The sequence below is a fragment of the Pararge aegeria genome, chromosome 14 (genome assembly GCF_905163445.1).
Source record: "Pararge aegeria chromosome 14, ilParAegt1.1, whole genome shotgun sequence".
In the NCBI taxonomy this organism is placed as follows: Eukaryota; Metazoa; Arthropoda; class Insecta; order Lepidoptera; family Nymphalidae; genus Pararge; species Pararge aegeria.
The window spans coordinates 209,124-236,033 of NC_053193.1; the positions used below are offsets into that span (position 1 = coordinate 209,124).

At 41.0% G+C, this 26,910-nt stretch overlaps 1 protein-coding gene and 2 non-coding genes across 7 annotated transcripts in view; 2 read left to right on the top strand and 1 right to left on the bottom strand.

The window, feature by feature from the left end:
• The window catches only part of LOC120629149 (prominin-like protein), a 58,275-nt gene that overhangs the window by 5,452 nt on the left and 25,913 nt on the right, over positions 1 to 26,910 (top strand). For 4 of the 5 annotated variants that reach the window (XM_039897951.1, XM_039897953.1, XM_039897954.1 and 1 more), the window contains exons 2-8: positions 23,489 to 23,627; positions 23,879 to 24,357; positions 24,428 to 24,549; positions 24,879 to 24,902; positions 25,049 to 25,202; positions 25,980 to 26,143; positions 26,311 to 26,423. In XM_039897951.1, coding sequence (XP_039753885.1) covers positions 23,489 to 23,627; positions 23,879 to 24,357; positions 24,428 to 24,549; positions 24,879 to 24,902; positions 25,049 to 25,202; positions 25,980 to 26,143; positions 26,311 to 26,423 — 1,195 coding nt within the window. The remainder of the gene's footprint in view (positions 1 to 23,488; positions 23,628 to 23,878; positions 24,358 to 24,427; positions 24,550 to 24,878; positions 24,903 to 25,048; positions 25,203 to 25,979; positions 26,144 to 26,310; positions 26,424 to 26,910) is intronic. The other variant, XM_039897952.1, reaches the window with a different exon arrangement.
• Trnae-uuc lies at positions 16,699 to 16,770 on the top strand. Its single transcript has one exon. It is a non-coding gene; the product is annotated as a tRNA-Glu (tRNA).
• Positions 19,699 to 19,770, bottom strand: Trnap-agg. Its single transcript has one exon. It is a non-coding gene; the product is annotated as a tRNA-Pro (tRNA).

Consider the following 26,910-nt stretch of genomic DNA (forward strand, 5'->3'; position numbering starts at 1 on the left):
ATGCCAAAGCACACAGACCACACCTCATTTCATCGAAATGTAATAGAGTAGTACAGAAGAAAGGCCCAACGCAACATATGAAGGTATATTATGCTCAACGAGCACCACATTATACGGCTGCGAGTTGCTATCCAAAGGGGAAGGACCTATGTGGGCCCGTTGGTATCACAAGGTACGTGGATAGATTGGTGTATCTACAAGCTCAAATGATCTCTCTATCAAAATGATATAAACTATTCGTCATATGTAAGTACATTCTACTTCGTATTTAATGAGACCGTATGTGCGATAAAATAATGAAGGTTATGTAACCGCCACATTCGGAAGCCAGGTTTGACAAAACATGAGCATTTAGAACTACGATTTGAACGTGCAAGGCTAACTGCCACTTCCCGGTGTTGGGTCAGTGTAGGTTACGAAATACGATGTATGAATATTGTGACCAGTGAGTTTAGCAGCGGCCAAATCTCGGAACGAATCCTGTCCGGTGTGGCATGTCCTTTACCTTGCTTTAATAGGGCTAGGTAGCCCCTGACGTGGTCTCTATTCCCTGGCTAAAATTGACTTCAGCTTAAAAGTAACATATAATTTTAACTTTATGAAAATAACCTGCACAATACATATAAGATTCATAGTTTCTTTTTTATCTGCAAACAAGAAATTACATTATATATTTATTTATTAGCTTTCCCAGGGAAACCAGCAGTACTTCTACACATAAGAGTAATGTTTTTTATCACATAAACCAATGTTGTTTCCACAACATAAACGATAACATAAACCACAAAATGCTCAGAGATCAACTACCAAGGAAAAATTAAAAAAGAAAATTAATTTTTTTAAAGAGATATATATAATATCTATTGTGCTAATTTTGACGTGAAAAATCTCCATATTTATTTTTGTTGTTGAAAGTATTGTACGAGATAAAAATTTATTTGACGAATACTTGTCTTCAATCTAGCCTTCACAGGTTTACGTCTAGCAAATCGTCACGCAAAATCAATATTTCTTAGAAGAAGGGTCTACACACACACACACACACACACAACTACAGTATGTACTATTTTTTTTTTAAACCACGTAATTTCAGTATCAGAAATATTATTATCAAAAACTGATAGAATAATAGTAACTAACAACCAAAGAACAATAAACGTATGTATATGTTCTTATTTATAAACAGACGAAGTTGAGGTTTCAAAAAAGCCTTTTATGTAAGCCTACTCGAAATTTAGTATTATTAATCGCACTTCAACCTCGTCGCGGCCGAACACTGCACTTGTTTAGCACGAATCTAGAGTACTACAAATTAAACTCTGTAAAGCATTATGTTATTGAACATGATGCGTTACCTAAGCGCAGATTGAACTACCTGATGAATGACTTATAATTCTAATTAAATATAGATGCGAGCCACGAAAAGGTCGGTCTCTGACATTTTAACGACTCAAACTCGGGCGGGCCTTCGTTAATAATATTTTTGGCTTTTATTTGCTTACAACCTGACCCACCCTTGGTTTCTTTGCTGAGTCCACAGTATTCAATATACTTAGTATACGTTTTTATCAGTTAGCCCATCATAATATGTACTTCTTTGCAAAAGAGGCACTTCGCTATTCAATACAAATATATGAATTAGGCCAGCGGCTGTTTTCAAACGTCAATATTATCTGGTTGTATCAATAGTGTCTAGTAGTTTAGCACCAGTTCGAAATGCGGATTCTCATGAGACGGCGGCGGGAAACTCAGTGCGGTTTTCCCGTACCATTTACTACTCTTATAAATAAGTCAGCCTATAAGCGTAATGTAATAACTAGGTTCAAAATGGTTCCATTATGAAAAGGTCAGGATCGGCGAGGTTGGAGAGTGTAGAAATGGGTCAGAGGGTGTTTAGGACGGTGACGCTGTAGTGAGGTTGCGCGTGTGTTAATTAGGTGAAAGCCTTTTTTTGGACGGCTTTGAATTTTTCTAGATTTTGCTCTTCAGCTGTTTTAGACCTCGTGAAGTTTTACAGCTATAAGTTTTATTTTTACTCACCATTTCACTGATTTAATATATTGGTGAGTGTTGCTGTTGGTTTGTTAACTTTTCGATAATAACGAATAATACTGGGCTAAAATGGCTGGCTGACTTATTAATTGAACGTAAATTTGTAGATTAAATAACATTTTCTATGATGGCATGTGGTGCTACTCAGAAGTGGGATTGCTACGAGGTTCCTTTTGGCGCGTGAGTGCGCTCAATTGTTATAAATTTTAATAAAACAATCAGCCACGCTGTACAGAACCTTGACTGACAACATTATATTGAACGGAACATTACAATCAAAAGCAACACATTGGTGAATGCAAACACGAAAGTCACTGTGTCAGGGTCGGTTATGATTGCGTCAGTTTTGCTGACGATTCTAATTACTCACTTCGCTGACTATGTGACTCGAACAGGATCTTGGGCTGACAGAGCAAGCTGCGACTCGCGTGTGTCGCGCGTCGGTCGGCTTTGCCGTTACAAGCTAACGATGTAGGGATGATAACAGAACTATGCCGAATTTACGCCTGGGTTGGTCACTAAGCGTTTCCACAGTCCTTGTATTCTCTGTGATGTGACAATTTCGAATGAGTGTTCTTTAATGTGACTTAGGTCTGACAACTAGACGCATTTTATTAGTTCTTTCATTTATCTGAGGCAATGCGTGCGTATTGAAACCGGTGGCGGGTCGATAGTATTGTGAATGCTAGGCGTGGCATCGTAACAGGTACTAGGTAGGTGTGTAACGGTGTGTTAGAGCAGCTGGCGCGGCCGCTAAACGCGCGCTAACTGTTCTAGCCCGCCGTCATTCAGCTCGCACTAGATAGCTGCGATATCAGAGAGCGGACTGGCGTTATCGGACGGCAACAAAACATCGTTTGTCAAATGACGTATTTTTAACTTTTTCGGTAATGTAACACGTATACAAGAGAATTATTTGATACATAGATACTAACCTACAAGTATGTTTACTTAAATTCGTAAAGCACTTACCTACACTAAGTCAAGCGGTAGTTTATAATGTATCGATAAGTTGATTATTCTGTTTTTTTTGGAATTTAGTAGGTTGTTTTTGTACCTTGAGCTACTTAAAATGAACTAATATATAGTAAACTTTATTTAATTATAAATACTTATTCGATTCGAAAAGTTTCAAATACTTAGTTGTTCGATACGATACGAGGGGTCTATAAAACAGTTAATCTAATAAAGTGATGACTATTTAGTGTTGCCTAGAAGAACTCTTTTGCTTTGCTATTATATCTTATTGGCTCGCTTGCTTTGTTATTATTTTGTTTTGTGTGAGAGGTGATTTGGTTTCGAATAATAACGACTATATAACTCCAAGTAAATGGTCTAATATATATTATAAGGGTACAGAACTGCATGCATATACTGTATCCTACCTCTCTGGTAACTGAAGCTGCAGTAAAGACACTTACTGGTTTGGATATTTAAGTAGCAGTACTAGAAGTATCGGGCGGTTCGTAACGCACATGGCGAGGTGAGGGTCGATGACCCGCCTATGGCCGGCGCGCGGCGCTATCTGTCCACGGAGCTCCCGCCGAGCTTGATAACGCGCAGCTGCCGTTTTCGCCAGACGAGCTAGGAGCAGAACAAACGCACACCATATCAAACGAGCCAACCAATGAGCTAGTTATACGTTCAACTGCTGAATAACTATTAAATTATTGTGATGTTCTTGTACACATTATCGATATAGTTTAGATCAGAGCTCTTTAATTTTTTTAAGCAATTAAAACATCTAAATTTGGAACAAAATATCCCATAAATTATTCCCGACCGAAATTAGTTGTGTCGCTATGTCGCGGCGGCGTTTAGCGAATCCGCAAAAAATATTTATTGTTGCGATTTCAGTTATTACAATAAACACTTGTAATCCGTACACCGCTATTATTATGGTCATGATACCAAACAATTAAAATAGATCATAACAATTTCATGGGAATATGCTTTGTTCTCAGAAAAGAGAACAGTACGCAATTGCGTTAATTACACATTGTCACTTTCAATGGAACTAACGTCATAAATCATCATAACTCGCGGTGTGAACTTACGAAGCTGACAATAATATTCAGTGAGGTTGGCGTGAAGCGCCCACTCAATGCTTAAAACCAAGGTTTACCTAATAAATTTTAAACCGCCACTATTAGCCACAGATTAGCGAATGCTGTTTTAGGTGCAATAAATAATAAAGGTCCAATAGTTATTAATTAATAGATCTAAACGTTAACGCCTACGCCAGCTAATATGATGTGATATTGTAGGAAATAAAAAGTTTTTTATTTGGCCCAATACATGTACATATGTATATTACATAAAGATCCCACTTTCAGCATCAGCAAGCTGTAGCGCCGTTTAACAATGGGAGCCTTGGGGCTGAATAAGCATGGACAAATTGTGTCGGTATTTTGACATGAATATGACGGTTCGATTTGATACACGAGTCAGCCAGTCTTTCCTGAAAGACTCAGTAACAAGGAAATAAATTTACTTTCGATAATTAGGTTGTGATTTGACGTGGGGCAATGATTGTGTCAAATCAAATTAATATAACTTTTGGTTTACCTTAAATTGGGTAAATTAAAGTTAGTTGTTATGATGGACCATATTTTTAGTGATGAATAGCAATTCTGGCTGATATTAACCTCAGGTTTGATTTAAAGAAGTCATTGCATATTATTGGCGCAAGTAAAATAAAATGGTAAAATGTTCAATATTGGTCTAGAGCATAAGAAAGTGGAGGAATCGAATGAAAGTATCATTTTTAGTAAAATGTAGCGCACTACTTTACTAGGAAGACATAACGGCTAGAGAGTGGCAACAGCAAGCTGCACGCGCGGATCGAACTGATCCGCCGCAGCGCGTGTTCGCTGATAGCTTATCAATGTGTAACGTAGTCAAACACAGAAACGGTCTCCACGTCACTTAGCCCGCGTCCTCCGCCCCTTCCGCCGTTGTCGTCTGTGTTGATAACAATGACTGCCATTGGTGTATGGAAGCCTAGTACTTTTTCAGCAAGAGCACCGTGAAAAACTCTTTTCAGTATCGCCACGTTTTAGAAAACCCACGGTTAATTGTTCTTTCATAACGGTATTTTGTTTTTATTTTTATGTTTAGCCCTATACACAAGGCAAAAAATTTTAGAAAAAGAGTTTATAAAACCATAAGGCTTATTTATTAGGCGATGCAGCATTAGGTTAAGTGAGATACATACGAATTTCGACCTACCTGTAGTCTTTTGTTTTCAATTATCTACGATTCGTGTACCAATTGTAGTATTATACGGCCGAATGACCAACAAACGTCTAAACGTAAACACATCCATGGTTTCATCGACTTCCAAAGGACATCCGACTTCGAATTTCAGTATTTTTTTCTATACAGACCCATTTAGATTTCCCATTGATATGAAGATATAGAGGTGCATCGGACGGAAATGAGGTCCGAATTAACAAAAGACAGCAGTAAACACATACCTTCAACCATTCCTAGTAACTACAGAACTCAAGGAAGTCGGTTTCGCTTTATTTGAAATCCAAATGGATTGTCGTGGCAATATTCCGCATAGAAACTGCAACACGAATATCAGCAGTTAGTCAGAAGTGGAATACGACCCGGCTGCGATGGCGCTGGCGGGGCCGGCCATCTGGGTCGCTCATTGACTGCATTGCGGCAGCGCCCCGGAGCTTTCCCCAGCAAATTATGACATCGATGACTCGTCCTAGCGCTGCCTCAGCAGTCGGGGCTGAACGTTGCCAAAAAGTTTAAATCGGCTGGTAAACAGGCCGAGGATTTAGGTCACACTGCAGTGCGTCGCGGGCGCCCTAGATCATGCACTTGACTTAGTTTATTGCGTTGATGCTTCTACACAGCTCGGGGCGATTAGTTTCGAGCTGAGTGTCATTATTACTTACCATATAAAAATTTAGTTTAGCTATGACTTGATGGGCAACTCGTAAGTTCCGTGGCATTTAATGCTTTGTTGAGCACTGGGATGTCTTACAAATCTATGTTTCTGAATAATAATATAGTTGCCGAATCAATCAGGAACAAGTGTAGATTTAAGGTACACGGTGCCTTGCGATATGTCCCAAAATCCTAGTTTCTATAGTAAGCTTCATCAGCCCAATAGAACGGTGATCACACTAATTGTTTGATATAAAGGTAAAGTCGGATTAGCAGAGTTGAATCGATCGGCGGCAGAGCCAGGGCTATTTATACACGCGCGGTGTGTGGGCGCCGGGAGCCGGGAGCCGGGAGCCGGGAGCCGGGGGAGCGCGGAGGTCGAATCAATTGCATTTGCGCGGGGTGCCGCTTTCAGCACTCGGCAGGCTCAGTCACATTCTGACTAGAATTCATTTTATCTATTGTGCTATCCTAAGTCAACTTGTTGCTCTTTCTTAACTAGTTGAGGCAGCTATTTCAGCTTATTGAATTGGTCGTGTTTACTCTGTAGTGCCTTATTATACCGATGTTTATTTCCATGAAACAAGTCCCTTATATGGCACACTTGATAACTACCGTAATGTGATGTTTAAGAACATTTTTATCGAAATCTTGTCAAGTCACAAACATCTTGTTAGCACACATTGTTTTTTAAAGGTACACATATTCGTAGATGAGGATATGTGAGAGGCCCTCAAACTCGAAAACAAGGTATAGATAGGTCGAACTTCGTCAAGTTGAACAGGAATAATGATTAAACTTAAATTGCAGACGATATGTCCTCGCATACGATCAACATAGCCACCAACTGGAATTTAAATCGCATGAAGTTATATTTTATGATATGATACAAATATTTTATCGAAAAAAATATTGTACAAAAAATAAACGCTACGTGGAGCTTTAGTTTAGTCTCATTCCATTCGCTCGAGATGAATGTAAATGTAATCGTTTACGAATAAATCAGGTTCCAATGCAGGTTATCTGACCAGAAGACATTTTTGAAACAAATTTTGGGGAGAGCCTTAATGTTACAGGGCGGTTCAATGTTGAGACTCGCGACTCGCGAATACATTCATCTACAGACAAAGGCAAGGAATCAAAGACGCGCTCTTTTTCCTCCTAATTTCCTCGCAAAATTGTCATCAATGCATTCATTGATTATTTTCCTTGTTCAATTACTCTTATCAGCTGTACTGTAAATTAGTAACGCGGTTGGTCATTGCCGCAAACTAAAATTAAATAATAACGACCTCTTTTTTAACCCGCCCCGTTTGATAACCGGCGCAGAGCAATTTTAGGAATTCCTACCAGTATAAAAATGCGAAAGTGTTTATTTGTTTGTTTGCTTATTTGTCCTTACTTAACGCCCTAATTAAGCAACCAATCGACTTGATTTCTGCCAGAGTTAGTTGAAAGGACGGTGAGTCACAGATGTGGGATGCTTTTGGTCCTGAAAAGAAAACAGATACTCAGGAACTTTCGATAAGTTCACCAAATATCCTTCCTTCATGTCCTACAAAACTACCAAACGAGTCATTGACGGCTAGTCAAACCGCGGGGCGTAGCTAGTTTTTAATACTTAAACTGGGTCCGCTCTGGTGGAAGCTTCGTCTGCCGTTCACATTTTGCGGACGGCACGGACACGTGCAGCCAAGAAACGGGATGTGGGTTTTAAAAACTGCTCTAATCCTTTCGGGCTAGCACGCGAAAGCGGACATATTAGTCAGTTGACATCCTGGCATAGTTTCGCTCTCGAGAAATATTTTGATCTGCATTTCACTCGGCTCTAGTGCATTGTTGTCGTTATATAAGGACTATTATTGCAATGCGCATTATGCACCCAATCGCGCGCTTTGAAGACATTTCTTCGCGGGTATTACAATTTATTTGACAACGGAACTCACTCCCTTTCGTCTCGCGCCTGATATTTTGGTCTTTTGGTCTTTGGTAGCTCATTGCCACTGCAGCAACAATCATTCGAACAATCCTAAACGTGTAAAGAATCTCCCGACTCACCAAAAAAAAGAAATAGTATATATTTCAAAAAATGCTCGTGTTCTACATTAGACCTAATTTAAAGAGTGAAATACTAGTTCGCTGTACCAAAATGGAATATCAGCTGCGTTTATTCGTGTGTCAGTTGTGCGCAAGTAGTTCAGCGGGCCACCGCCGAGCAGCCGCCCGCCAAAACAAGCATTACCAGTTGCCACTGGACGCTTACGACACTGGCCAACGGTCACCAGCCGGCAGTGACTCACCAGTGCAACGGCAATCAATTGATTTTGGTACTTGAGATGCTGCGCTACAGTTCAATATAGCGTGGCCGTCAATTATGTTTGTTAATAAAGCGTTAGTAGGCACCAGTCGACCGATCCTTATTTAGGTTATGAATGAATAAAATAAACATGCGAAAAAGTTTGTCTTCTCCTAAGAGATCGTCTCTTAAATCGTAACTTCAAATAATTTATTGAAGTACTTCAAGCGGGAATATCTTGAAACATTTTCCTGTTTTGAGCAACGGTGTGTTTGTTATTCCGAGAAAAGATATTATCACTAACACGTATATCGACAGGATTAGTCAGCAAGAACGGTCACTACTTACGCGACCTTTTGTTATGACAAGCTTTTATTAAACTCGTAGCATTCGTATTTATAACTAGTATTATACCTAAGTATGATCCTTCTCTTTAGATTTTAAGCTGACATACATATTACTATTACGTGTGGTTTGAATGCAACTAGATGCTTATGTTACCATAGTGCTTTTTTGAAGATGGAGGATCGCGTACACAGAATTTGATTAAGACAGTCGATTTTGTTTCCTCGTCATGAGTATTTTATTATACATGGCGTCGAGACAATGATGATTGAAGTGGGTGGCGGGCACTGGAACTCCCTAGGGACATATCCTTGTTGGAATGAATGAGTCCTTGGACCAACGCCACTTTCCTGTGCACACTACGAACGAGTCTGTTAGCTAATTTCATCATCAGCATTATCAGCTGTCAAACGACCACTGCTGCACATAATGTTATGCCCATAGACCTTTTCGAAAGCGTGCCTCCACACACGGACGGCGGTGGCATTTTGGTGGTTGTCATCCAGCCGCTTGGCTTTTTAAGGTCATATGCCCAGCCGGCTGGAGCTCGTGGAGCTTCGTACACCGATCCGCGGTCACCACTCAAGAATACGCCTGTCCCAATCGGCTGGTTGAGAAAAAATTAAATCAATTTAGGAAACGCTTTCGTCGTAAAATTGCGCCGATTGCTGATACCGAGGATTATGATGACAAACAATCTGACATTGACAATAACATGATGAGTCGCTTATACGACCTACTGACCGTATATTTCTGTACGTTTCGGGGCTATGTACTTTCCGATAACTCTTATCTCTGGTGTTTGGGCATCCTGATATCCCTTAATAATGATTATAATAACTAAGCCGCACTAATCTTTAGAGCTGTGATAGGCTAGATAGCTTTCAGCTTTGCAGCTGATATGCGTTGGTGGACAGCCAGCGAATGATTCGAAGACGTGATAGTGTAATCACGTTTTAAAACAATCTAAATGTGTATAATATTTTCCATCCAACCATCCCTATTTGTGTAACTTATTTTAAAGTATATTATGTCACATTTACACTTGTCATCTAGTTAGCGGAACGTTATGACTGGAAATGGTCGTCCTCTGATGTCGAAGGCCAACTTTAAGGCAAGAAAAATAAAAATTTTGATACAATTTTAGTAGCAGGATGCTGTTTAATCTTTTCAGGGTACTGCGTTTTACTAAACTGAACACCTATCAATCGCATTTCGCGTACATTCCTTCACGGGGGTTCTGCTAAACTATACTAGAATGTAAATAATAACTATCCTGAAATTGCATGTGATGTGAGTGGCAATCATTATTGCAAATATTTTTCGAAATAAATTGTTGATTATGTGATTAGATTGTTCGATTACGAATGATAAGGTTCTAAGTTGGATTCTCGAGTCGCGTGGTCGAAAATGTTAAGCATAGGTTTCTCTGTCGAGATTTCCGCAGTTATATGGCAAGCTGGTGCCTAGCAGCGGGAAGCGAACAGGCTGATGAGGATGAGATTTTTTATTAATTACCAGGTAACAATTGCGATGTTTCATTTGTTTATTTTCACTCGTATAGTTGTAGGTGTCGCGTGCAGCGCCGCCACACCGCATACATAATTTATTTATGCTAACACATTTCCTGTGCTGCTGAGACGATGGCGCGTGTGAGCAAATAACATTACCTGCTGTAGCCCCTGAATCTAAAAGATGGTTACGTTGATCAGTTTGTCTGTGTCAAGACACACGTCTTGCTATCGGAGCGCACAAACGGATGGTCTGAAGGTTCTAGCATGTTTGATGCGTTTCTGTTTAGGGTAAGGAAACAGCTGGTGCAGGTACATATTTCAATCAACTTTAATTTTTTCCCTCATCCCTTTTTTGTTGTAGGAAGGTACTCAAGTTTTTACGCCAAGTTAACCTATCTTGAGTTGTCTGTTCTGGCAGTTGTGCTTGCTTGAGGACGTTCAGGTCAATTTAATTAGATCCCTTTTGTCTGAGCTATGTAAGGACTATCGACTAGACATAGTCTTCACTCCGCAGACGCCAAAAATGATTTGTTGAACCAATCACCATTAACCATTAACTAAACAAGCCTCGGACACTAATTAGGTAAGTTTATTAGTTGTTCGGTATCTCAATTTCATCTTAGTATTTACGTTTTATTTTCTTGCCCCAATAGACTACGTGAGGTATTTAAACTTAATATTAAAACTAAAATACTTTGAAACCTCTAAAGATATGGGAGATAGCTCGTCCCTCACAGCGTTAGTGTAGTTACAGTTCTAGGAAGTGTGCAGTTAGCTCTTTACATAAATTAGCGGCGGCGGTGCGTTTACACATTGGTCGATTCTGCGCTCCGCTAATAGGCAGTCGCCCGCCGGGGACGCTCCCGCGCGACCCCACTGTGCCGGAGCGGGCCCCACTGGCACTCGCCACTACAGCGCGATTATGGCCATCCGGACTCCGGTCGGTCTCATTGGGCCTGTTAGTCGCTACTCCATGGTGCAGACTTCGTCACTGCTACTTTTAATTATTTCTTAGGCCAGAGCTCCCTTAGTTCGTGATTTTGGTCGAAAATAAGTATGAAAATAAATTTATTCTTTTTAAATATATATATTTTAACATCATCCTGTTTTTTCCTATTATTAAAATAGGCTTGACGTTAAAAAGTATTGGAGAGATTGTTTGCATTATAAGTCAGCGAGCAATTTTCCGCAAACAGAAGTCTCGTCACTTAAGAATTGAAAACGAGCTACCGTTTGGGAAACATTGCCTAACGCTGTATTCCCATCCATCTTAGCGTAACAGTGATGAGTGGCTCTCAAGGTTTTTGTGCCCTTTCATAAGGCTCTATGTCACTCTAACGGTTCTTAATCGCAATTAGTTCGTTCCCAGTGTAGTATCTGTTGTCGCTCATTACATCTCAGGTATGTTTGCTATTCCGAAGGACTAAGTTTATGCCTTTAAAACTAACGGGCAGCTGTTAACTAGCTATATATATATATAACTTCGTCAGTTTAACAGAAAATTACGCTGTGCATTACGATAATTTGCTGGCAAATAGCTAGAAGTAACTCTGTTCAGTCATTATTATCTTCAAACAAAGCAGACAAGCACGACGGTAGACATGAAAATGTTAAATAGGCAGTTTTCTAATATAAACAATCACACTCGATTTTCAACTTTCCATTTGCTCTTGCGTGCTCTAGAAAGTGCTGGTTGCAGCACCTGTCCGCAGCACCGGCAACATGTCGGCAGGTGTCCCATTAGTCCCGGTGGCCGCGGGACTGCAGTCTGCAACTAGAAAGCTAGTTATCGGTCAGCCCGTAAACTACAGGCCACTGAACCACATCTATGCCTAACTATCACGTCGCGTGACTGATTGCCTGTCCAAAAACTAATTCGTTCACACCGAATGCAATCATTGTGATGACTTTTCGCAAGAGAAATTGTGTCAAGGCTACTAAGCTGACTCTTTTGCACTCATCGTGTTTTTCCATTCTAGAATACTTGTCAGATACTGATAAGTAATGTTGGTTTGTAGTGGACTTCCACACTTGGTTTCTACCTTTCTTCTTCTTCTTGCACTTGACAAGCTTTACACCAGGTTTTTGACTGGTTATCCCACTATCGACAAAGATAATTTCGGTATAAACGCTAATTACGGTAAAAAGCCGCGCGAAGCCCTAACAGATTATCCCGCTACCATTTTAGCATTAGGTGAGATCGCAGTGAAAGGCTTTACAGTCGAACAAAAAAAATGACAGTTTTAAAATGACTTAATCCTATTTTTTTGTTTTGTTTATTAGTTAACAGCAACTTCGTCCTTTGCCTACCAGAGAAAGTCTTATAAAAAACATTTCAGTTGTTGTGCAAAATCTGTACTGAGAAACAGACAGACGAATATAGCTCCTTCACACTGATGATCCGTGAGTCCGTGAGGGTCCCTTAACTTTTCTTCGTTTAGTGGAGGTGCTTGCCCAGCCGTGGGTTACTGTTATTGTGAATGCACGCCAACTACTGTCCCTAGCTAATGTGATTAGTGAGCTGCTCACTTTTTACATTTTATCTCGTCAAAGATAGTGGTGGCTTTGACTTAAGCAGTTTAAAAACTACTTTCAACAACAAAAGGATTTTCACTTGAATGTGTGTGAAGCCCTAAGCGGTCGGGATATTTTAACCTGATTTACGTTTCATTGGATTTTTCTTCATGGTTAAACTCTTTATGGCTAAAGGTTATTCTATAAATGATAGCCGATAATTCACCTTATAACGTACCCGCATACAGCGTTGTTCCATATTAAGTTAATGACACAGTTTTTCTTATATATTTTATTGACTACAGTACAATAGAATGTTAAGTACTTGTGGGATTTCGTCGCTCGGTCACAGCTTTATAAGGGTCTCTACTCTACTCGCTCTTCTACCGACGTTTACATGAATGCTTATAGATATAGGTCAAAGAGAGGGTGGCTGCCCGTAAAACGAGAAATGTTGGATATAATAATTTGTCATATGGTTACGTCATTACGTAAAAAAAATTAGATACTTGAGAACCTATTTTTAAATAAGTAGATGTCGGATTAAAAATACTGTTATTAGTATACCGCTTTCAAATTGGTAAGGTTACAAATAAAAGTACAGTAAAGTACCTCTGTGGTTGTCAATAGGCTATTTCCATGTATTTTGTATGAAATTTAAACGAAAAACGGCAAAATGTCCATTCCACGTCCGCGCACGTCATTTCGGTTTGTCTTGTGCATGTTGTAATTATATGGCGCCTTTATATGACTTTTACGGATTTGTCTGGTTTTTGTTATTTGCAGCAAAATTAAGCTTGGCGTTCATCGCACGAGATATTTAACTCCCAATATTTTCCACCGGAAAGATTAAGTGCCAAAGCAATTGGTGAGTTAACTGATCGAGCAACATGTTAAACAGTTTAAACTGGTGTTAACTGTTTGTTTTTGTTTGCGTAAACAGGACAGTTCGGCGCTTTGTGTAGTGAGCTGATGGATACGAGACATCTGTTTGTAAACTGCGCTCGCTGTGAATGTTGCGTCTAGAATCTAGTAGGTACAACGGTATGGAGTGTTAAACGTCCCTCTGCTGGGCACTGGCTCGCCTCTCATAGCCTAAGAGTCGTAGGAGAGATGGTTTTACAGCAAAGACCCACTACGCTGCTCCAATGTGGGTTGGTAGGCTTTCAACGACTATTACCAAAAGAATGTAATAGCCGGGAGCCTGATGGCTTTACGTGCTTTTCGAGACACAGAAGTTGGAGCATGGATATATGCCAAAACAATATGGATGCTAACCTTACCTTGTTGATGATACTGAGAGTTTGGCAGCTTACTACTAGCTTACTACTAGCGAGCTATACACTCGATACGTTTTCCGAAATTAACATTAGATGAGATGTTCATACCCAAGAATATGATCCCTGATCATAACGGATACTCCCGGGAAAGTGTCAGCCAAGAAGGGCTTATTTTTGCTGTGTATAAACACGCTTGTGTTAAACGAGAGCGACCGTCGTCCTTCTGAGACACCTTCATATTCAATAATCTCATAACTAAGAATTTTGTGTATCTGACAGTGATTATGTTAATCCCTTCTATAAAATGCTTCGTGTGTTCGTGGGGCGGGAAGAAGGATCTTCTTTCGTACAGAAACAGGGAATCGGTTTTTGCACTTATATATATTTTTAAGATTAGAGAACTGAGAATGAGGCCGTTACCTCGATATGTTAAAATTTTGGAACGCATTTTGATAACTCTTGATGAATAATTCACCATTTGTATTCCGTTGCCCCAACCTAGGTTAATGGCATTAAAAGCCCGTACACACGGACAGTACACGCAGGGGACGCGAGCTCATTTAGTGCGCCTTTAATATACCTATTATCGATTGGGCTATCAACAGATATCAAAGTATTGATGTTTATAACGTGTAATGTATTAATAAACATCAAACAGAAATTTCGTCGATAAATATTAACATACCAAATGTCTGTTATACTTATATTATAAGCATTGACATATATATCACTGCATACGGATATTTTATATCAAACGTTTGAAGTGCCGTGTCCTTGTTTATTAATTTATGATCAAAACTCAGATAAGGGGGCTTACAGCCATCGCTCAAAGCAGTATTATTTTAATATTGTTGTGGTTTTTGTTTTGGAAATGTAATTCTTATTTTAGGAACGCAAAGGCACTTAATATAATACTCATTTTAAAATAACTCTGCTTTAACCGATTGTGGTACGGCGCAAGATTATTATTTTGGGGATTTCCGCTTGCTCATAAAGAGTTTATGATATTGTTTACATGTCACAGATAAGATAGGACATTTGAGCTGGTGGGTATGGAGCTATATACAGTATTGTTGCTCGAGCGCATTGCTATCATAATCGTATATGCGCATACAAACGTGGTAAACGATGACTGAATCTTTCTTCGTTTTTTATTAGTTTGCATGTCATACATTGCTGTCCCGGTTCATTCCCTTGTACTGATAGCTGGAAATATTGAAGTCTGGTGTTACTATCAAACAGTCCTAACAGCATTGTAGGTTTTTGTTTGTTTCCTATGGGCTCGCTCGATATATAATGGTTTGAATGGCATCTATCCCTTGACGAATGTTAATATAAAAAATATAAATTTGAATATATTTTATATTTATTATATATTTTAAAGAAGAGTTTTATAGCAAAAATGCACGTAATACCATCTAGAAACTAGGTATTACATACTCAAAACATTTGTATTCTCCCAAAGGGCACTCAAAATATATAATATATTTAACGACTGGTGTACTAAAAGCAGTAAGAAGAGAATAAATATAGAACCAAAGTTTGTGCACCTACGACAATCATGTGCGTATTAAATGTTTTTAGGAGGTATGAGTAAATTAAAGAAGGTTAGGCTAGTATCCCGATTTGCCCTATTGTGAAGCAGCCGCCGGGCACGTGTCGGCGGCACCAGTATCCGCAGCTCCTGCTCCTGGCGCGAGACGCCGCGATATCGATCCGCACTCCGCTGCAGCCGCGCCGCGCCCCACCGGCACAACTCCCACGTCCGATTCAACTTCGTCCTACGCAGCTAGCAAGACTCGAATACTAGACTCGAAAACTATTTTATTCAAATATGCACATAGATGACACTTTTGATTCTTACGTTACATAAAATATATTATGAAATTGCTTGTAACGACTGTTTTATTTCCCTGAATCGCGAGTACAAGAGTACAGTTTTTTAAAAAGACTAATTTCAAGACAACGGATATAGTCTTTTGTAGAAGTTAAAACTTTAATTATTCGAACAGGCTTAGTAGTGATGATGATAATTGTTTATTTACTTTAAACTATAGCGAGAGGATGCCAAAGCCAATAACAAGCGTTTTCAAGCAAATTCTGTCTCCCTCATCAACATTGCCAGGGGGCAAATGATAACAATAATTTAGATGCGGGCCTGAAACATTCCCTGGGTATAAACCAACCATATTGGCTTGAGCAGAACCTGAAACTGAGTTGGAGTTGGAACATGTCCCCGTGTGTACGGGATAGAAGGGCTGATCCCCCTCCCACTGCACTCCCCATTTCTCCCCCAGCGCCCCGCCGCCCCGCCGCCCCGCGCCCCGCGCATCTAGCAACATGCATGCGGCGCCAACATCCTCCCGACGACTTATTTATACATTGAGATTTAAAAGTGTCTTCAAAATGTCTAGTCAGCAACGACGTGGTCACTTTGTCAAAGCTTTCGTTGCTTGAATAATTCAAACATCCTTTGTGAGGTAAAGCCAAACTAATTCAAGGAATAATAAATCGTCTGGGGCCATGCAGTTAAATTATTATTTAAATAGGTATTTAATAATGTTGATACTTTTGACAACTAAAATAGTCTTGTTAGAAAGATGTGCCCAATAAGTATCGACATAATTGTGATCGGAAAGCATAAAATATACAAAAAATTTACTTTATCTGCTGCTATCAGTTACAAAAATATAATTAAATCTTATTTTACAGCTGTTAGCATTTTCAGGTTTTCATAGATATTGCCGTTAATACAATCAGATAGTTAATTTATATCATCATTATCGTATCCCGTATGGTCTAGTGGCTAGGATACCTGGCTTTCACCCAGGAGGCTCGGGTTCGATTCCCGGTACGGGAATATTGTTTTTTTATTTCTATTTTTCATTTCTTTTCTTTATTTCCATTGGGTTATTTTTTATTTTACTTTTATTTAAATTAAATTATAAATACTTTTGTACACGTACGTTTTATTTTAAAATGTATTCGTCCAAAAGTGTTAGTTTACAAAGCAATATCAAAATCATCTTCAGCCTACAGTTAATACGTTTCTTTCTCGGTCTGTCTGTCTTACTGAAGGTCGTTTTATGCTGCTCTTAGTTACTAACCGGACTACTAGAAGAATGATAAGACGTATCAGATCTGCAATGATCTGCTCAGCGCAACTTCACCATGTTAATCCTTTCAGCTGTTTTATATATTTTTTGGAATTATATATTTAACTAAATAGCTAACCACTGCACCGCCTAAATAACACAAGCCATCACGCGGGAAATAAGGCTGGCAAACATAAAAAAAACTAAAAAAACTGCCTTAATATAACTAACTGCCTCATGACAGTTTGGCAACGTTGACATATATGCAACCTAAGTAATTTCAAGAAGTTCTTAACAAGCAATCCGTAATATAAAAAATTAATAAGCCGTCTTAAGTAGTAGTTTGCATTACAAGGGATGAATTATTTTTTATTTCTGTAATAACTTAAATTTCTTTTTCAATTTCTCTGTAGCCCTATGTTTTGATATAAGTTTGGTATTTCGTGGACAATGATGTGGGTCTTGTGCTACTGCTATTTTTATTTCTAGGTGTCTTTTTTGTTATTTTTGTGCATGACTGTCTGTTGTCCCTAATTAATTTGACATGTACCCAACTAACATTCTTTACGACTATAAAGTGCAAAAGAGCTGAAATTAGCGCTCACCGATATTGCCGCTCGCTGCGCTACCCTCCTTAGGCAGCCTTCGGGTAGGCTGTATGTAACAATAAAACTGTGCTAAGGTTCTCCTCAGGATTTCGACAATTAGTACAAAGTTAAATATGCAACAATGAACCTCCGGCCAATTATTGTAATTGGGCTGAGCAATTAACCTGCGCTAGCCGCTCGTGGAGGGGCGCGACGGACAAGGCAGTGATGTGAGCGGCTCCGCGCCTTACCTCCTGCCTGTTAGTCGGGCCAGCTCAGATCCACTCAGCAGAAACGCCGTCACGCAGTAATGCGTGATCAGCCCAGATATCTATAGGTACCTCAGATACCCAATCACTTTTCGTTACTTTTTTATTTATAAACTTCAATTGAACTATAAAACGTAGGTACCTTCAATTTAAGAAAACAAATATATAACTGCAGCATCCTCTGGTAAACAAAACGGTAAAATATATCAGATCAAAAATAAATAAATAAATAAGCTATAAATGAATCCGGGGAACGGTTAAGGACATGTAAAATAAAGAAGCTGTGACTGTGGTGTTTGTGTCTGTCACGGAACACAACTAATAATCTTAGAGTCTATAGTTCGTGACCTACCTGCTGGACTGGCACGTGCAATGGCACATTATGATGACATGGAATGTCAAACTCGGTACTCAGTCTATGGGCATGTCACGGAGTCAACTTGGTGCGGACTGCAGAATTTAAGGATGGCCAAAAGGTCTCACGCACGCTTTGGACTTTGAGTCTTAATCTACCATATCACCTGGTGCACGTGCGGCGCAGGTGCGTTGTGCGTCGCAGAGCGTACGGGTGCGGTAGATGCGCTGCTCTAGGCAGTGAAGCTGCCCAGTAGCGCGCGACGGCCAAGGTTTCCGCGCCTCGTACGCACGCACCAATTGTTTGCGCTTCGCGAGATATTTGTGAAGGCTTGTGCATAACAATTACGCAGCTAGTTAACTACCTATTGCATTGCGCCACGAACGTTGGGAGAAGTCAGTCTGGCTGGGCTTCCAACTAGGGATTGGAAGGCTGGATCCAAATGCTAAGCGGACGACCCGACCTAAGATTGCTAATTTCATTCACGTCTTAGCAGTACTTACCCATGAGCAAAGTTTACCGTTTCGGCTCGTAGAACCGAGAGATTCTCCATGTACCGTTAAATTAACGTGCTCAGTTGAGGAAGAAGAAGTATTGGGTATAAGATCCTTTTGATTCTCACGAACTGTATAGCAAGAGTAAACATGCAAAGACGTGCCGCTGAGCGATTTAGCGAGCTAACCTGCTACCAACAATGTCGCTTTAGAAACCAATTCGGCTTATGGGTCTAATATAGTGCCTTACATCTTAGACTGCTACTGTTACCTGAAGGTCTAGTCTAGTGCATGAGCGTCTGCCACTGCAACAGTGTGTCACACTATCTCTTACACTCGCTTTCATTGCCTACACAAATGGTAGAAAGGAATATCTAGAAATAGATATTAGAAACCTTTTTAAACCGCCATTTTGATCTTATCTTCCTTCACTGCCCCATTTATACTAACTTTCAATGATTCTCAAGCCTCGAATCTTTTCTAGGTACCATTTTATTGAATAGACTTCAGCGCAGGGAACTGATACAAGGCTATACAATTTGAAACCCATCATTAGATCCTGACTTGGCCAGAAAAAATATTGTTCATTGCTTTATATTTGGAAGCATTGTTTTCATATGTGACTAACACTAATTCTTGTGTGTCAAAAAATCTCACTTTCATATGGGTAATCTTCGAGTTTGAAAGTAAACAGCTTTGTTTATTAAGAAATTGTCTCGCACATTTGGAAATTAAAAGATTATGAAATCCGTAGTAAGTTATAATATAAAATGCCTACTTGCAAACACAATGAGATAGTGAGAGGCAAACAGGCCGTAACGTCACTTGTGACCTCAAAGCCGCTCATGACCGCATAGTTACGCTTAAGTTGTTTGCTGGCCTGCTAAGATCTTTATTATTCTCGTGTTTCTTTCATAAATATACCAAGAATATACCCGTATGTTTAAAAAAAAACTAAATTAAATAAAAATGGATGGTAAAAATATTTGGGCTCGTCCGGGATTTGAACCCGGGACCTCTCGCACCCTAAGCGAAAATCATACCCCTAGACCAACGAGCCGATTATTCGTGTTGTCGAAAGGATCAGCATGTTACTTCTTGGACTGTGACCACTAATAACAGCGAGGACCGGTGAACTGAATTTTTTAATCAGCAAAATTTGTGTGGTTTCGTGGATACCGGATAGATGAAGTTCCTTATTACATAAATATTTATTTCAGGTTCTAGTACAATTACTCTGGTATAATTTTCTTGTATTATGATCGATAAAAATTAAAAACTTCTTTACAAAATCATATTAACACTCTTATTTTAGGCACAATAGTTTATTACAACACCGTATTCTGTAGATTTGATTTTAAGTCGAGGCGGTGAACCTCGTTACGTCCTACAACAGAAATATTAAGTACCGAGTAAATCTTTTGTTTCTATTCAATCTTCGATTCTAAAAGCCTTCGTGTTAAAAAAACTATGCATTTTGGCTAACACACGCAATTTTAGCGAGATGACTCCATCAGTGGCAATATCTATTATTGTGATACCTACAAATATCTGAAAAGATACACTGAGTGATGAAGGAGGAAGGTGGTCAAAGGTTGTTTGCTTTGTGAGTTTTTAATTTCCATAGAAATTCCGTATCGTAAACTTACTAAAACTACTAGGTAGGCAACTTAACGGATATTATGATGCGTCGTTTTAATTAAAGAGCCAGTAACGACTTGTAAAATGTTAATGTTAACTGTCGTCCGTTGCTACGACATCCGCTGCAGACGGGCGATTTGATTGGCTCAAACGGGCTATCGCTGGCCCATATATCTCCGAGAGAATGTTATAGGCTCTAACCCGACATCCGAGGGCTCATTTCCGAGTGGCAGTGATCCACTATCGTTTATTGGGGCAGGCGTAATGAGAGGCAATTGAAGTCTTGGCCCGGCGATAACTTGTCGTATGTCACAGCTAACTGAGTGACTGCTCATTATGCGTGTTGCAATGTTGAGTAGCTGTTCAGCGTACAGTTAACTGTTATATGTTTACTTGATAGCTCAACAAGTAGGGCCGTCAAGTTGACATTGCCAAACAAATACGTCTTTAAAGGATACATACGTTTTTGTCTAAAAATAACAAGTAACTTTAATAGACTTATAAATGGGTGCGTTCGATTTTAGAAAAGCTAAGGCTGATAGAGTTGCTAGTAGATAATTTATAGGGACGCATTACTTTGGATGTTTATTTTATCTCACCTGATGCCAGCTGGTGATAAAGTCTAAGTCGGTCAATTGAGAGTCGTTTTCATATACTCGTACTAACCTACCTTCAATATTTTATATTACTACAAATATGAAAAGAAAAGTATCATAGAAGAAACAAGGCCACGGCTGTTAATTTCGGTTTCGAAACCGGTCGCCATCTCCGGTTATGTTCATGAAAATAAATTAAACAAATTCCTTCGCGTCATGTAGTTTTTTCCGATTCTAAGGTGTTCGTAAATGTATAGTAATTCCCGTTACGTTCTCATACGTAGGAAATAAAGACCTGTCTTGACCGCATTTTGAGTTTGTATGGTAACACAACAACGATAAAAATTCATCGCTATTTTTTAATTTATAATTTGGCTTTGTCGTCCGCTCCCTCTTTATCTCAGAGACTCTTAGTAGCTACACTAGAAAGCGTTACGGCAATAAGTAATACGGCAATTTATTATATATTCTCGTCTTATTATGGCGTAGAGTTTTATTGGATTTGTTTTTCAAAAAATTCTTGGTTGTGTGGAAACCATTTTTCCTTTGAAGAATTTGTTTGCGAAATATTAGGCTTTAAAGTTTGTTGATTTCGGATATAGTAACATATAATACGAAGTTGAAAGCATATCAATGACAACATCTATTCGACTATGTAACAATAGTTGATCAAGTCATGAAATATACTTGGTAATCGCGTTTTCATTGAAAACTTCTCAGATGAAGTTGAAAAGAAAAGAAGTTCTGTTTTTGTTTAATCTACTACATTATCACTAATACTATAAATGCGAAACTCTGTTTGTTTGTTTGTTGTCCTAACAAAGCAACCCATCAAGTTTATTTCCGGCATAGACTTATTTGAAAGGATGGACATTTACAGGCATAGAGGCTACATTGTATCACAGGAAAACAAAGGTTCCCTCGGGATTTGTGACGTATTAAACGCGAACAAAGAACGCGGGCAGCAGCTCATGCACTTCACAAAATTATGAAAAATTATATCAAAACATATTAACTTTGTTAAAATACCATGTTTGAATCAACATTCAACATCAAACGAAAAGTCTTGTAGTACGCCTATTGTGATGGGCAATTCTAGAATCCAAATCTGCGCGTGTAAATTACTGTGGAATTTATGGAAGAACACTAAAATATGTTTTTGTATGACATCGCAATCTTAGGTCTTAGTAGGTCTTTGAAAGCAAGATACACTGACGCGATTGATCGATCCTTTTGAAGCTCTCTCGGATTACTCACACTCAAATATGTACAGTTCATCCAAATTCCAGTTTGACGAGATTTCGATTGTGTGCCACTATGTCCACATTCAGCAGCGATATCAAGGTAAATGGCTACATTAGCCTCAATTTTACGTTTTGTGCGAATTCTGTTCTTAAGTTCTTAGTTCAATTTCAAACTACTTCCGGAAATCAATTGGATGCAAAAGGCTGGGAGTAGAAAGAGTTGTCGCTCCTTAGAAGAGGCCTGTGCCCAGCAATGGATTCGTATTCGCTGATGATGATTGATGCATGAATGGTGATGACGACGATGTATAGTACATTTCATAACACATACATTTTCTAAACGGCCGAGGTGGCAGTGGTGTGGAGAGAGGTTCAGTAAGGAGGCTAGATTATACCGTCCATGTGTATACGGAGCGCTCTGGTCTAGTGTGTCTTAATATTGGACAGAACTATCAAAGATTTATTTGTTTTATTTTTTCAGTAAGGTAAATTATCGATGTAAATTTTAGTAAGTATATAAAACGATCGGGTCGACGTTAAAATTTAATTTAAATTAAAAGAAACTGTTGACATTCTTAACCACTAGCGTGCGCATATGGAGATGAACCACTAGCAAGCGAGTCCTCGTGTCAGAGTGTTGAGATTATATATTGACTTCCGTAATTTGAAGGAGGAGGCAAGCCGTCTCGCACGTTACACATAGTCTTAACAACACCGTTCCGGTGCTCAATGAGGACCAGTCGGATCCCGACGGCGAATGTCGTTGTTAGTTAGTCTACACGTGGAAAACAAAATAAAGCTGGGAAGTAAAATCACGCTTGGGTGGATTAATTGTACAATGTATACGTGAACAGCACGTTCAGCTGTCGGTTTCCGTTAGCATCGGTCCTATTTTAAAGAGCCTTGTGGCTAATAGGGACACATTAGAATTATGATAATAATTATTATTTGTCTGTATTCATACAATCTTGAGACTGAAGAGAAACTACTTTGTATTGTCAAGGCATTACGATGTCTGTTGTTCGAGCTGTAGCTGCTATCTAGTTAGCTGCTGTCTAGTTTGTAGCAATGCAATGCTTTGCGGTGTCAGGTGATGTGTTTCTGTTCGTGGCATTGTATCGTATTTAATGTGGGACCATTCTTGTTTCACTTATCAAATGGGGCATTTTCCAGTTCAATTCGATTCTTGAAACAGATAATTTCATAAGACACCAGAGATGCATTTTTTTTTAAATTGATTACTCTAAACTGAAGGGAAGTGTGTCCGTCGTTTGTAACTGTTGTTATTTGTCGGCAGGGGTGGTGGCGGTGTCGGACGGACACGTTGAGTTCGCGTCGGCGCGCGACGAGTGGCGCACGCTGCTGGCGCACTACGCGGGCCCCGCCGCCGTGGTGCTGGTGCTGGCGCTGCTGGTCGCCGTGTTGCCGCTGGCGGGGTGCGTACCGTGCGATAGGGAGTACCTGACTGACGCTGAAAATGAACCAATGAGACTGACGTGAACACGGCAAAGACACGCTATAGGTGCACGTGCCAGTCGCGTTCGATTAAAAACAAACCTTGCTTCTATCGTGCAGGTCAATCTTGAGTTTTAAGTAATGGCTGTACCTATCTGATTCACTTGTTAGAACCCATTGTTGAAGCAGAGGGATGACGATGCTCGTCGCTTGACGCAATAAACGCTGGCAGGTTGTTCTGGTGCTGCTGCCAGTGGTGCCGCGTGGGGCGGCGGCGACGGCCCTTCGACCGCAAGTACGACGCCTGCCTCAAGGGCGTGCTGGCCGTCGTGTTCATCGCGCTGCTGACGCTGTTCCTGTTCGGCGTGGTGTGCGCCTTCGCCACCGACTCGCAGCTGGAGAGCGGCGCGGCGGCGGCGCCGGGCGCGCTGCGCGCCGGCCTGCGCGACGCGCGCACGTTCCTCAACAGCACGCAGGCGCACGCGCGCCACCTGCTGGTGGACAACTACCGCGAGCTGGAGGCGCAGCTGGACGCCACGCTCACGTCCAGCGGCCAGTTCGTGCTGCGCCAGCTGGACGAGTTCACGAGCGCCACGTCCGTGCAGAAGCTGAGCCACATGGCGGAGCAGCTGGAGCGCGTGCCGGCGCGCCTGCGCGACGTGCAGCGCGCCACGGTGGAGCTGCGCAGCAAGGCGGACGAGCTCAACACGGGTCAGTGCCGCCCGCGCCGCCGCCGGCGCCGCACGGCCCCGCCGCGCCCGCTCACCCGCCCGTGTTGCAGGTCTGCGGCAGGTGAAGACGCAGCTGCTGCGCACGCTGGCGCGCTGCCAGGAGCCGCAGTGCGTGCAGCTGCAGGAGAAGTACCAGATCGGCCAGCTCGACACCGACATACAGTACGACAAGGTGCGCTTCCAACTCATTCTTCTTCCAAATTCTAGCTATATTCTTAAATTCTTCCATCTGTATTCCATTCATCTATACACCCTCACAAACTTAGACTATTATAACATTAACTGGTATAGAATGATGAAGATTTTTGTTCGGGCCTGAATTTACATAATATTTGTGACATCGAAGTAAATTCGCTCCATTATTTAGAAGTTATATAAAAATGCAATTTTAATTCGTAGCGTTCAATAAATTACTACAGTAGTGAACTCAGACTACTTGTTATTACAGTAAGTACCACATAATAAAACTCTGTAATGTGTTTTCATGCTGCCTCGGAACAGATGCTCGACAAGTATTTCCCGACGGTAAGTAACTAGACGAGGGGGAGGGTTTTCAGCACGTGGCGGAAAAGCCTTCGTTTTCCATATTTAATTATTCAATGATCACTGCTATGAGTATTGAGTGCCGTACTCAGTGAGAGGTTCCCGAGCTGACGGCGCCCGTGTCGCAGATCCCGGACGTGTCGGAGCTGCTGCACAACGTGACGCAGCTGGTGGACGGCGCCATGCGCGCCGAGGTGTCGGCCGGCCTGCAAGTGTTCTCGGGCATCAAGCGCACCGTGGACCAGCACATCCCGCGCGTGCGCGACGCCATCACGGCCACAGGTGACGCGCCATCTACGGCCTATGTCCATCACTCCACTGCTAGACCGCGCCGGGTAGACAGACGGGTCGGTGTTGCAGTAGATGTTAGTAGTAGCACAGAGGACGCTGCCGCCCGTTCTGTGCTATATTCCCTCAGTCGCTCGTGCCACCCGGGGGACGAACACACTAGTACAGCTTTTTGTGACAGAGCTCCTCCGAGGAAGTACTACAGTCATGCTTATTTTTGCCGCTAAGCAGCGTTCTTGCAATGCTGTGTTTCGGTCTGAACGGTGTGGTCACCGGTGTTATTACAGGCACACAAAGCTCAAGTAGATTGAAACAGGGCGACACTTTGTAGGAAGTGTTGCGTGAATACCTTGCTTGTACGCGTATGTTTTCCAGTTATTATCAGCTCGGCCATCTGCTTGGTTCGTTAACTATTCCTATAACAACTTTATTCTACGACATATTTATCCTTGAAATATCACTAACCTAACGTAGCACCACGTTGTTGTGTGGCGACGGCCGATTAGTAGCCTTCGAACAAGATTTGCTCGCCGGAAATCGAAGAATCGTTTTCGCATATCAAACTCTGTACCGTTGTAGTCGTAATATTGGTACTTCAGTACCTTTAGTACAAGATTTGCTCGATCAAACTCGTGGAAACGTTTTCGAGGATCGAAATACGTCAGAATATAAATAGTCCAAAATTGTTTACAAACTGAATTGAGAAATAGGGCCCATTTCACTTTGCCGGTACACAGTGTAACTAGCTCGATCTCGCGCCCCCGCCCGCAGGCCAGCGGCTGGCGCGCGTGGCGGACGACGTGTCGTGGGCGGCCGGCAACGCCAGCGAGCGCCTGCGCGACAGCGGCGCGCCCGAGCGCCTGCAGGAGCTGCTGCGGCGCTACGGGCCCTACCGCAAGCACGCCACGCGCGCCGCGGCCGCCGCGCTGCTCGCGGTCAGTGCTAAACGTTATAACTCGGCTGCGAATTGATGTGTTTGTGGTCTGGTACACCTCGCTAGACTGAAAATACGAGATTACTCTCGGTGCGAGTATAGTCTTGACGAAGGAATGGTAGGGCTTCTGTGACGCGCCAGTGACGAGGGCGGTGCGGCGTGTTCCAGATCGTGTGCCTGATGACGTGGGGGCTGCTGTGCGGCGTGTGCGGCAAGCGGCCCGACGCGTACGGCGCCAGCGACTGCTGCAACAAGGGCTCGGGCGCCTCGTGCCTCATGTGGTGAGTGCGGCCCCACGGCTGCTGGGACTTCTCTAGGACTTGCTATCTTTCTAAAACTTTTAATATTTCTATCTTCTGTTACCTGGTTTAGTAATTGAGAGATTTTTGATGATCAGTAAAAGTAGAACTACAGAACCCTTTGTTGCAGAGTTACTTTAAAACCATCATATTTCCTATGATATTTATAGAAATTAAATAACTTGTGACGAATAACGTAGTTATTTGGATATGTATAATAATTATTATATTATTTTAAAACAAATTAGATTTCCATAAAAAAGATTATTGAGAGTCAACTGTTTTAAGATAGAAATAATATGTCTATTTTTAAAAAGTTGACAGGCGGACATTTTAAAAGTAACATTCACTCCATACATTATTTACAACTAGCGATTTATGCAGCGTACGCCAAGAAAGCAGACGGCAGATTTGAAACTTATTGTTACATTTTGGCCATTTCACACAATATGTTTATAAATTATAGCTT